Source organism: Phaeoacremonium minimum, assembly GCF_000392275.1.
Source record: "Phaeoacremonium minimum UCRPA7 unplaced genomic scaffold PA7_03_scaffold_393, whole genome shotgun sequence".
Taxonomy (NCBI): domain Eukaryota; kingdom Fungi; phylum Ascomycota; class Sordariomycetes; order Togniniales; family Togniniaceae; genus Phaeoacremonium; species Phaeoacremonium minimum.
Window position 1 is genome coordinate 43,002 of NW_006921296.1, and position 12,421 is coordinate 55,422.

The window sequence follows — 12,421 nt, forward strand, 5'->3', positions numbered from 1 at the left end:
GGCTTGGACAGTTTCAGCGGTTTTTAGCATTGAAACAGTGACGCTTCCCAATTTTCTAGAAGGTTACCGCGAGTTGCAGCCAAGACCTGATCGATTGGGAGTTGTGAGACATCTAGTGTTAGAGACATCCCTCTGCGGTTGAACCCAAAGACACCTATTTGAATTATTGGCAACCACTTGTCCATCTATTCTTAATCGCGACATGTCGATCATGGTTCTGGGATGCTGAAAGTGGGCATGGAGAAGAGACATCAGACGGAAAGGATCCCATTGTTTTCGGAAATAGTTGGTGGACAGTTATGCCAGGACCCATTATAAGCAATAGCGAAGTGTCCTTTTAACAGCCGGAACCAGCAATGTTGACCAACGACACATGCCGTTATTCAAGTCATTTGTAGACATCGGCGAACATACCATTATATCTATTTAATCTGTAAATGACTATACCAAAGGTCAAAGAGCCTGCATCAGAGAGCGCGAAGGCGCAGCTATTTTTGGTGTTCTGGAGATGCCAAGATCGATGATGTTTGAGAGAGTAGTGTGTGGAGTCTCACTTGTGCGCGTTGATCAGTTGGCGCCGTCTGTGAGGTTCCATCTAGATGAGAAAGATCTATTCCAGGGCGCTGCAACTGGGTAGCGAAGCAATGGAATATAGCTTGGCGTGAGTCTTGGGCACATTTTTTGGGAGCAGCTGCTTAGATATCTGCGGAGACCCATGTCGAGAAGGAGTTCACCCCAACCGTCACCTGTGTGGCAGCCTTGCCAAGCCAAGACATCGACTGCCAGAAGTAGGAATGTGTATGCACTGACAAATGGGTTGTCACTTGGCATCTACCCCGTTGGCTGTGGGCCAAGACGGGACAAACCTACAGTCTTGAGTATCAGACTCTGCCAAAGGCTATTTTGAGAATGCCGTGCCATAAGATCGACCATGGGGGTTAGTCGATATGAAAACCAGTTCTGAGGCCTCACTTCGATATATAAGAACGACTCTGAGCGCATCTTACAGAGCGTGTTGGTTGTCGACACCGCCTCCGACCATTCTTGACAAGCCAGGAGCTCAATCTTCTCGGGAGTGATAATCGACTGTCACTCGAACAGGACCCTCAGCCAGCAAGTTCCGAACCTCTGTAAATGATGTTGTCACCAATAGAAGAGGTTAGTTGGTCACCTCGAAATGCTTGCCAGATATCAAGCGATAAATGCCTAACCTTGTGCACAGACAAATTCTCAAAACAAACTGGCTACAGGTACCGACGGTCAAAGTCAACCAGTGTCACCACAAAGCCTTTCTGAGCAAACAAGTCCCACGCTCACCTCGCCGACGTCTGGACAGCAGCGGCGCAAGAGGTCGCTCACAGAGTATGAAGCTCTCTCCCTGCTGATACACATGCGTCAGCTGAGACAACACTACAGGAGTCGGCACGTCAAGCCAGGATCACCCCCTGGCAATGTCAAGGCCGGGGCTCCGATATTGCACCCGGCGTTAATGGATGCCATCCGGCCAGGGCAGTTCGAAGAGCAACGGCAACAAGACGGTGCAGGAGGGGCGGCTCAAGGGCCGAGTTGAAGGGGCGGAGTGCGAGAAGTCCTTTTCATGAGCGTTAGGGGTTTGAATAGCAAAGGAGTTCAGGATCGACCAAGCAGCCGTCATTAGTTTCAGTCCAGAAACAGCCACCTCACTTCAATCCAACAGTATCACTCCATAAAATGATTAGGAACGAATATGTCCATTTCAATTGTGCTAATGCTGTCGCCGCATCATAAATGCCAGTTCTTTTCGTGCGCTTTATCTACCGTTTACAACAAAAAATAATTTGGTTACAAATATCCAGACACCTCTCTATGTATGCAGAGTCATGCATGTTGGTGGTCATGAGTTTCGAAACCATTCCCTATACTCCAGCGCGCTGTGAAGAACAAACATTACCAGATATGTCGAGTTAGCTCCGCTGGTAAGGCGAGTGCTAGAAAGACATAGAGGGCGGAAAAGATGCCCTGGCAACTGAGACCTCAAGTGGAATTCTGAGCTTTATCTCGGCCAGGGGCCATTATGGTCCTCGACGAGGACTGAATGATGTCGAGACAGCCACTGGTAAAAATGGCAGTCATTGAGTCCACCATGTCCGTATTATTCGTGAACTACAAGTCACGCATGCTCCAAGAGGGCTTCAACTTGTCGCCCATCTGAGCCTGGGTGAAGATCGTATCGCCAGGCAGGCGGCTCACACGACCGGCTCCACTGCGGATGGCAGCTTGGCTCACGGCAGAAATACCGCTTCGGTTGCTTCGTATGCTTCCAGCATCGCTCATGGTGTCTGGATCCTTGAACTTGCGAGGCGGAGCAAAGTCCAGACCTGTGAACGTTGATGATTTACGCAACAAGTGCCTATTGTCTCGTGTTAGCGATGATCACGGTAAATAATTTCAAGATAGAACTTACGGGCTGGGCAACGCAGCAACCTCATCGTATGAGCTCACCAGTGGCGATGCGGCAGGAACAGTGGGTTTGTACGCACGGCGCTCGCCGAGAGGGCTCTGGGAGCGACCCCTAGCGCGACTGCCAAAAGATTCTGGAGGCGCGAAATCCATAGCATTGAAGAGCGCGAAATTGTCATCCTTGAGCTTCGAAGGCGTGGGCAGCGTGGGAAGAGCAGCGGGAGGTGGCATGGGCTTCCTTGGCTTGCCGGACATAGCAGAGCCAGCTCGACCGAATTGGGCGGAGGCTGATGAGCCCGGGCGAGGACCCCATCCACTTGACGCAGCGGAGCCAGGGCGGAAACCTCCAGGCATGCTCATTCCACCAATTGACCCAGCGTGAGGTCTAGGACCCGGTCCTCTTGGCCCGGGGCCTCTCGGTCCAGGTCTACGAGAACCAGGGAATCTAGATCCCGAGGGTGGTGGTGTCATGGCCCGACGGCCGACAGGCTGAGCGTAGGGCATGATGAACTGATTCGAGTCAGGGTCGAAAAAGGCAGTGTCGCCAAGATAGTTCTGGTCGTAATCTTCATAGTACTGAGCATGACCACCGGCACCTCCAGCATGATCCTGCTTCGAGTCATCGAAGTATTCTTTGTAGAAGGAGCGGATCCTGTTCGCCCTAGTCTCAGGGTCTTCGGTCTCCATGAACTCATCCGGGGGAAGTGGGCGGAAACCTACAGAGAGGCGTTTGCTGTCGAATCCGGGAACATTCAAGCCTCCCTGCTGATCTGCCTGCTGATATAGTGACGACTGACGCTGGGGTGTCCTACCACGCCCATCGTATTCATCATACCCGTGCTGAGCATTCTGAGGCGGCATCTGCTGGTAGTCATAATCGTAGTACTCTTGTGCCTCCTCGATCACAGGAGTGATGCCCTGAGGAGCTGGTACCGGCTGAGGATGAGGGCTTGAGGGTAGAGACTTGACGGAAGGTGGTGACATGTGACCGGCTGCCTGTGGAGAGGTGGCACCCATGACACCAAGACCAATCGCATTGGCCTCCAGAGGCAAAGGATACGCGGGATCGTGCTGGTTTCCATTTGCATGGAAGTCCTGATTGAAATCCATATTCATCTGATCATCCGTGTGAATCTCGGGAAGCTTAGGCATTGTCAACGCCTCGTGATTACCGGAGCTCGGAGGAGAGGGAGATGACGGAAGGCCCTTTCGCGCAATCTTAGGTGGTTCCTGAATGATGGGTACGACGTGGCCGTCATCGGGATACGGAACAGTCTCAATCTCGGGAATGATGGGCTGAGCAGGTAGGAAGTTTTCCTTCACAGCTGGAGGAGGTGACGGCAGCACAGCCTCTGGGAATTTGGGTTCGTCTCGCATGGTCGGTGCCTGTGGTGTAATGGGCGATTTCGGGAACGAATTCTGTCGTGGAGGTGCAACCAGATTGCCTTGAGCAGATGGCGAGCGAGCATTCATGGCAAACTCCTTCTCCTTGCTGGAGCGAGTGTAGATAGATGAACCTTGTCCGCTCTTCTCAAATGACCGAATAGAACCCGTCTCACTGGCGGTATAGTGAGCCACGGGACGATAGGGGTCCTCGTTCTGGTGAAGCGTGCGAGCAAGCGAGTGCAGAGACTCGCGAGACTGTTGTAGTCCTGGTGGAAGGAGATATGGGCTGGATAGGTTCATGTCCATCGACAATTGTCGCTGGGAGACGGTATTCTTTTCTCCTCCGAAGAAAACGCTTCTTCGCTTCTTCTTGCCGCCGCCTTCATCCAACCCAAAATCCAGCGACTTGTGAGGATCAACCGCATCTTCCCTCCTTTGCTTTTTCACGTTTCTGCGGTGAAGAAAGATCAATACGATAATGGCAGCTGCTGCAGGCAAGCTAAGGGTGCGTTAGCACATGATATCGAGTCAGTATCAATAAGCAAAACTTACGCGACTCCTAGAGCAATTGAGAGGGTCATAGACGCGCCCCCGGCAGGCTTCTCGCAGAGGCCAGTGTTATCACCAGGCTCGCAGGTGCTCGAAGATCGAGCATATACGCGGCTTGGCGTAACAAAGTCCCTCACTTTGTTCGGAATAGCGATTTCCTCCGGTTCTCTCTTTCGAATAGGAATGCGAGGCTGCATGGCGTAGCCATTGCCATCGAAAGTGATCGTAGCCATGATGCTCTTGTTGACGCCTTCCACACTATCAGGAAACTCTGAAGAGTGAATTCAGTCGACCAGGATGTGGATGGCCTTCCCGAGGCTTGAAACTGAGATGTTGTCGAGAGAAGATGAGATTATTATTATGCTGTCGTCATAACCATGAAATGCAGAGTTCGTTTAGTCGAAGCCAAAAGCGATTGACGGGTCGTTGATTGTCTTGACTAGGCAAGTACCTGGCGGTGGATTAATTGCGAGTGTTTGAATGAATGAATGGTCGTTCCCAAACTGGAACAGATAAATGAATGACTCCGGAGTTGGACTCGGTGTTGAATAATGAGTGACAAGCCTGCTGGCAGGCAGGACAAACGAGTGAATCACCGCGTTCGGGACCGCCTACTGCGACTGAACGGAAGACATCTGAGGTTGGCGTGATGGAGGAGAAGAAGAGAAGAGGAGGAGAAGGAGGAGGAGGAGGATGACAAAGTCGGGCTCGGCAGAGGAGAGGATTGGCAGCCAACAACGCCGACTGGGTGGAGAGAGAAGAGAAGACTGAAAAGAAGCCCCCAGCAAGCCAGCAAGCAAGGTCCGGTCTGGTCTGGCGGCCACAAGTCTACTACTCTGCTCTACTCTACAAGCCCATGCGAAGGACCTCACCTCAAATTGGACTGGGGCTCTTGCGGGCGGTGGAGGAAATGAAGGAGAGGGCCTGGACGGGGGACGGGGGACCCTCACAAGTCGTCGGTTCTTGGTCCAATCTCGGGCGTTGGCGTCCGCATCGGCGAATCAGAGCCCCTGCCGCCAATCTCGCCAGCTGCTGTTCCTTGCTGTTCCTTGCAGGCCACCTGCATTCTTAGGCCAATCCTTGTGGATGTTTAGCACAAATGAGGCACAACTGCGGCACAACTCTCCCAGACACCTATAACCGTCCAAAGGCTTGTCTTGCTTGTTGTGAGTGTACGTACCTCTTGTACTCGAGTACCGTACCTCAGCGTACCTACCGCTGCACTGCACACCTACACACACAGACCAGCGCGCGCCGACTGGTAAGCTGTGCTCTGATAGGCGGCCATGGCGGTGGGGCTCCATTAGGAGCCACAAGTCTCCCCTCTGCAAATCAATCTAAGTGGGCTACCCGAGATGAGCTACTGTTGCCAATCCAGATCTCAGGGGCACTTTGCCCAGCTCCAGAGACTCGCCTCGTCTCGTCTCGTCACGTTACGCTTCTGGCCCTGCAAAGATGCTGGGCTGGAGCTGGTCTTCTAGGTAGCTTATAGGGGCGGTGGCAAGTCGCGGTGTTTTAGAGCTGTTGACGGAGTTCTGCTGGGTTTTCTCTTTGTGTAAGCCAAAGCTTATGGCATGCACGCAGTGGATTGAATCCACAGAAATGAGACTTCTTTACGATATCTATGTTTTCCTGTGGTATCTGGTCTAGTCGCTGTAGCGCGCGGCGCTGCTGCAGGTACCAACAACAGATGCTGCAACTAAATAAAGCATTCGCTCTCGGTAGCCTCTAGGTGCGCCGGAACGCGTATTAGTCACCTCAGCTGCTTTGTTGCTGGCTTAGATAATGTGGACGTCCCGCAGCATTGATTGAATTAAGCAGGGAATACAGCATGTAGACAATATATTCCCGGTGTTCCTTCGCGTCGTGCTGTAATTAACCAACGACAGTGCTACAACAGCAGTTCTTCCGCATCCTTGGAAATTCAGATCTGCCTTGGAATCTGCGCTGTGTCCTATTCCACCCATGACGTGGCTTGCTACCGTCCGCCCGGCCCAGGGTGGTTTGACTGCTATGTGAGACTTTTTCCACGCCACAGCCACAGAAGGGCCGCCAAAATAGCCTCTGGAAGAAGAGCTGCTGAGCATGATTGGCCGTAATCGTTTCATTACAAGCTTTCTGCCAAAGACACAAGTGACACAAAAGGCCAATAATGGGTGAGACGTCATCCCCTGCTTCAAGCCATCTGGTTGACTTGGGTGCTGTTCCGAATGCAACAGCGTCCACCGACGTGGAGATGCCGTGTATAATCATGGCAACACAAATATAGGCAAAGCCTTGAGGACTGCAGGGCGGGCTGGTCGGAAATCACTGCCAACACCCTTGACATGGAGCCTGTGAAAACCCCCTGCCGACCCTGCTCATCTCATGGTGGTAAAGGCGCCCAGGATCTGTTTCAACCGTAAAGCCAGTATCAGCCACATCTATTCAAGGCTTAATCTGATAGAACTCGGGAGCGTATTCAAGCAACCAAGTCTTCTCGATCTTGGTAATATCCCTGATGAAAGTTTTATTGCCCGTTTCCATGACCTCGTGAAAAATGACCCAGTCAGCCTTGCGATTGAACATGAGGGAGCTTGGGTGGGCGTGAAGCACTGTTCCTCCCTCGACATTACGAAATGTTCCGTCCGGCTGCATTTTGGCTGCGTGCGCAAAGTATCCGGTTGTTAGGCAACGGCGAATCTGTTCGGCTTTCCCAGCGGCACTGCTCGCATTCAGCGACTCGTCGACCATGATGCCGAAGCGCTCTAGATATCGCTTGAGTTGCGCGCGTATGCTTACTGCCCTGCTCAGAGCCTTATAGTTGAGGAAGTTCTCGTGGCAGAAACGTGACTCCTTGCGGCCTTTGCTGATGAATGTTTGGTAAACATTAAGAAGCGTAAGATGATCCCCTTCTTCTGCAGCAAACTTCCGCCTTGCGCTCTCCATGTTCTTTCGATCACCATCATGCTGTATCCATACGGCGCCGCCCAAGCTAGTCATCGCAGCAATCGTGAGTATCTCGCTTAGACAGCCAAAGCCTGAGGCCGCTAGGAGAGTCTTAGCCATCATCGGCTCGACAACGGCCAGCTCTGCCATTCGCATTCCCAATGGCCTCGTCAGCTTTGCATAGTCATCAAGCGCCCCTAGCGAGTATAGGAGCTCTAATGATTTGATCATTAGCTCTGCGGGAGGCGGGGTGAGAAAGTCGAAACGCAGCACATTATCTATGCCAAGGGCTTTTAATTGCAAGATAAAGGGCGCGAGGTTCGACCGTTGTATCTCCGGCACGTTCGCGTCAGGAAGACTTATGTATGCTTCCTCCGTATATAGGCGAAAGCACTTGCCGGGCTTTGTTCTTCCAGCTCGCCCAGCCCGCTGTGCCCCGGCTGCCTTCGAGATTGGCACCGGAGTCAATGTTTCGATACCAGTTTTCGGATTGTATGCGCGGAGCTTGACATATCCACAGTCGACGACGTAAACAATTCCCTCGATTGTAACTGAAGCTTCAGCAATGTTTGTCGAGATGATCACCTTTCTCGTATTTTCCGGCGGTTCCTCGAACACGTACATTTGCTGCTCGGTCGACAGACCTGCGTATAGTGGAAGAGGCAGTAGTGCCTGTGAGCGCGGATGGAGCTGGCTAGATCGTTCTGAAATGGCCTGTACCGCGGAATCTATTTCTTCTCTCCCGGTCAGGAAGACTAATATGTCACCATCTCCTTCCTTTGTATGGATGTCGAAGACCGTCGACACTGCCTTTTCCACGTAATCTTCGGCCGGTGTTTCAAGATAGAGAATATCAATGGGATATGTCCGGCCCTCTAAACTGATTATTGTACCATTCCCCTGGGCATCGTCATTGCTAAGCTTTTCGTCCGCATTACTGTTGAAGAAATTGAGAATATCCTCTGCTTGCAACGTAGCGCTGCTGACGATTATCCTGAGCTCTGGCCGCCGCCTGATGATCTTCTTCAGCAGACCTAAAAGAATGTCCGTACTGATCGAGCGCTCGTGGGCCTCGTCAACCATGATGACAGAATAACGAGATAGAAGAGGGTCGACGAGAGCCTCCCGAATGAGCAAGCCATCCGTCATGAACTTTATGCGAGTAGTTGCAGAGGTGAGATCTTCAAAGCGGATAGAATATCCCACTTCCTTGCCGACCTCACAGCCGACCTCCTCTGCTACCCTAAGAGCCACAGTCGTAGCAGCTACACGTCTCGGCTGTTCAACAGTTAGCGAAGCTCATCGACAAATCCTGGAAAATTGAGCTCACCTGAGTGATGGCAATGACTTTTCCATCTGCACACCAGCCTGCCTGTTCTAAAAACTGAGGTATTTGAGTTGTCTTACCAGATCCTGTCTGGCCCACGACAATGGTGACAGGATATGTCTCGACAAGATACAAGAGAGTATCACGGTGCTTTGCAATTGGTAGAAGTGCCGCAGGTTTGTATAGTTTGGGAATGAAAGATGCACCCAAATCGAAGTCGGCCATTTCTTTGTACGCAAGGCAATTGGAAGATTGCCGATATTGAAAACCCGTCTGCCTTCTTGCTTGACACACAGTTGCTCCGAATCAGGGTGTTACTGAAACCTTCTCATACACCTCATGGTTGACAGGATTTGTGAGACCAAAATGATGCTTTATGTCCAGAAACTACTCCCAGCATGACTGAACACGTCGTTGTTCAGTTTTCAAGTAGATCTTTACACAAATGTGAGCAGGTAGCAGGTCTTCAAAAGAGAGATTGCACTTGCTAGTCTACTACAGGAGATGAAGTACAGTATTGACAAGCTTGCCGGGCGCTGTTGTTAAAGTGGGTCTTGGGCTTTGGCTTCTGGGTGCCTTGCATGCTGACTCATCCATGTTAATGGGTACCTACCCAAAGTTAGAGATTTGGTGTTACCCTTGGTACTGACCTATCTCGCTAACTACCAGTCTTTGTTAAATGCAGCCCAACGCCTCCACGACCGCCGAGTTTCAGCCCTCTCCATTTCATCCCACTTGATCACACGGTCAAGACGCCTTTTACCGCCCAGCTACTGTGACTCGGCCTCTCCCGTATCATAGTCCTTGTTCGCCCGGGACATATATATCCTAGGATCCTACCGGGCGTGTTTCCTTTCTCTCCAGAATTCCTCGGGTTAGCAAGTTTGACGCTTGCTAAACCGTTCAAGGCGTCAGCCCAGTAGACTCTGCCACAAGAAAGATCCATCGGCGCATGGACGTCGAGTGCTAGTCATTTTCCTCTCATCGTGTCACTAACTTTCGCCATCACCAGGCATCAGCAGCGTTCTCGTTGTGTTTTGTCGTCATGGTAAGCTTATGCTGAGTTGCAAATATGGGGCGAGAGAAGAGACCCAGGCCAGCCGATCGTGCTGGCCCTGGCGTCACCGCCAAAGAAAGACACAAGAAAACAGTGAGGCATGAGAACAACAATGACTGGGCTGCTCCATTACCTCAGGGTCTGGTAGCTGTACCAGAGAAGCAGCTTCCAAAATTGAAGCACCAGTCATACTTCGAGATTGTCGAAAACAGGGACAAGAAAAAGAAGCTCGAATTTCAGGTAGCATCGAACCTTCACTCTTTGTAACATTACTCACGGTCAGATCCTCACCGTCAGCAGGTTACCAACGATAAGGCACCACCTCCTGGATTCGAATTCGTCCCGATCGGAAACCCTGAGCTCACGACCGCTTGCAAAGAACTCTCGAGAGAGCAAGATGCCATGATATTTATTGTTTCAGTAGGTCGAAGCATCCTTCACAACAATTGGCTTCTATCTCTAACAACCCTTCTCCAGTCAGCCAAGGACACCGACGATAAGAAGCTATCAATCCACCTCCATCGTATCGGACATCATATACGACAGACCATCGTCGAGCAAGCTCGAGCGACTCTCGGACAAGAAGAGTTTTCCTCCAACACCTCAAATTCTGGCGAGCCTGAACCGATCCCAGAAACGCAGGAGGAAATTAATGCTCAGGCTGATGCCGCCCTCAAGGATCTGTTTCCTCGAATACCAAACTTCGATAGGCAGATGATCATCGAGCATGCATTCAAGAAGGTTTGTGCTTTACTTGGCATATGTTGGCGTTGAGGATACGAATCCACTGACAATTTAGGGTGGAAAATTTGGCGGAGAACCTGTGGTTGGTATGGCGGCTGATATCCCGCTTTCTCGTCGTGTGCAACTCGCCGTGCTTGCTCATATTCGTCACAATCATACCCGTTATGACAAACTTCTCAAGGAGACTTCTTACGTCAATGCTCGAAAGACAGTCGAAGCTCTATGCCTTGATATCCTCGTCAAGTGGCGAGGAGATGAAGAGACCGGTAGGGATCAGCTGGATGAGATCCTCCGTGAAGTCGTCGTCATTTCCGACGACTCAGACGATTCAGACGATGACGATACTGAGTCCAGCGACGGTGACTCTGTCCAGGAGATTTTGCCTAGCAATGCTAACTACTCTGGTATGTCTAATGCGGTGCCCAGGCCCAGCCTGCCTCGCCAACAACGACGGCAAAAACCTGGAAATACTGTTGGCACAAGTAAGCGTAAGACTGCTCCAGGGATTCAGGCAATTACCAAGGAGAATATGGGCTCCGCGAAGAACCGCGCGGCTGCTAAGAAAAGTCAGCGGGGTTTCAAGCGGTATCAAGCAGAAGCACAGCGCGAGGCTCACTACCAAGCTGCTTGGGAGCAGGCTGTGAACCGCAATCGCCATGTGCAAGCCCCAGACGCGCCTCAGCATACCTCAGTTCAGTTGAGCAAGCCGGCCAGCCAGGGGCCGCACCCAGCTCCAGCCATCGAGCGAGTTGCTTCCCAGCGTGATGTTCAAGACGATCTCATAGGCAGGGGTCATCCGCCAAGCAATCGTCTACACAGTCATGTTGATGCTTCGCAATCGCTTGAGCCTTTCTATGTGGAAAGAAATCCTTCAGGAGCTCATCACTTGAGAGCAACACCTCCAATGCCATACACTTCCGTACCGGCTTTTTCTCATTTCCGTGAGGCTTCAGGACCTGCTAGGTATCGGCCCGTTAGTGGCCCTCCAAGTGTTCCCCATTCAAGGCAGTCTCAAGTACCAGCACCGACCAGGCGAGACCCTAATGAGCTCAAGGATTTCCTGGTGCGATCGATCGAACCGGTCTCACCTAGCTCTGCTCCAATGCCACCGCAATTCATTCGTCCAATGCCATATCGTGAACATGTGCCTCTGGAGCAAGTGTCTTCAGAAACACATGTGCAGAATGCTAGGAACCGTTCACCTGTGGAAGACAATTCCAGGTACGGTGAAGCCTTCCAACAACGTCGTTTTATCAACGACCATTCTGCTCCAGTCAGGGTTCTCTCTCCATACAAAGTCGAGTCATCTGTCTCTCGATCTGGTCATCACCGTGATACCGGATCCTTTCCATCTGCTCAGCCTCAAGAATCTATTCGAATTTATCGAGTCAGAGAGCCCGTTGGCTCGCGTGAGAGACCGTTACCTCCAGATCATGCTGTTCGCGTTCACAGAGGTAGTCCAAGACCGACGTTGGCCGCCACGGAACCAGGTGGAAATATGATGATCCCCTCACAGTCCAGGTACCGAGAACTCAGTCCTCATCGTATCATAGAGATTCGTCGTCCAGTCGAGGATCTATCGAGGCCTCACGAGACTCGTCGAATCGTCTCACTCGAGTCAGGGGACTCCAGATACAGAGATGTCGTGGATAGTCGATACTCTTCTCAAAGAAATGGATATATACAACACCCGGACGACCGGCCAATCACAACACCTGTGGAGTATCGATCTATGGAATCACTCTCTGACCCTCATCCACCCCCGTCAACGAGGCCTGGTGATGTGCAACCCGCACCTTTTCCTGTCTATCGTGAAGTGGAACAACGACGAGACTATCACGTAGGCGGCCCCAGGCAATTCCAAATGGCATCGGAACCGTATGCCAACCAGGAGTCAGTTCAACCATCATATGTCAAGGTTCGGGAAACATTGTGCTAATGTTCTATAGATTTCGACCAGAGGGATTTGCACCTAGCTCTAGAGCATATGA

General features: G+C 51.5%; 3 protein-coding genes across 3 annotated transcripts; 1 reads left to right on the plus strand and 2 right to left on the minus strand.

Annotated features, from left to right (window-relative positions):
• Positions 1-2,142: 2,142 nt before the first annotated feature.
• UCRPA7_5092 (hypothetical protein) lies at positions 2,143-4,571 on the minus strand (the record flags this gene model as incomplete). Its single annotated transcript, XM_007917640.1, has 3 exons — positions 2,143-2,389; positions 2,444-4,324; positions 4,378-4,571. The coding sequence occupies 3 exons, from the start codon at positions 4,569-4,571 to the stop codon at positions 2,143-2,145; spliced, it is 2,322 nt and encodes a 773-aa protein (XP_007915831.1).
• A 2,230-nt stretch (positions 4,572-6,801) lies between these two features.
• Positions 6,802-8,854, minus strand: UCRPA7_5093 (putative atp-dependent rna helicase dhx8 protein; the record flags this gene model as incomplete). Its single annotated transcript, XM_007917641.1, has 3 exons — positions 6,802-8,580; positions 8,633-8,658; positions 8,710-8,854. 3 exons carry the CDS (start codon positions 8,852-8,854, stop codon positions 6,802-6,804), a joined length of 1,950 nt encoding a protein of 649 aa, XP_007915832.1.
• A 1,546-nt stretch (positions 8,855-10,400) lies between these two features.
• Positions 10,401-10,991, plus strand: UCRPA7_5094 (hypothetical protein; the record flags this gene model as incomplete). Its single annotated transcript, XM_007917642.1, has 3 exons — positions 10,401-10,427; positions 10,486-10,834; positions 10,942-10,991. 3 exons carry the CDS (start codon positions 10,401-10,403, stop codon positions 10,989-10,991), a joined length of 426 nt encoding a protein of 141 aa, XP_007915833.1.
• Positions 10,992-12,421: the final 1,430 nt, after the last annotated feature.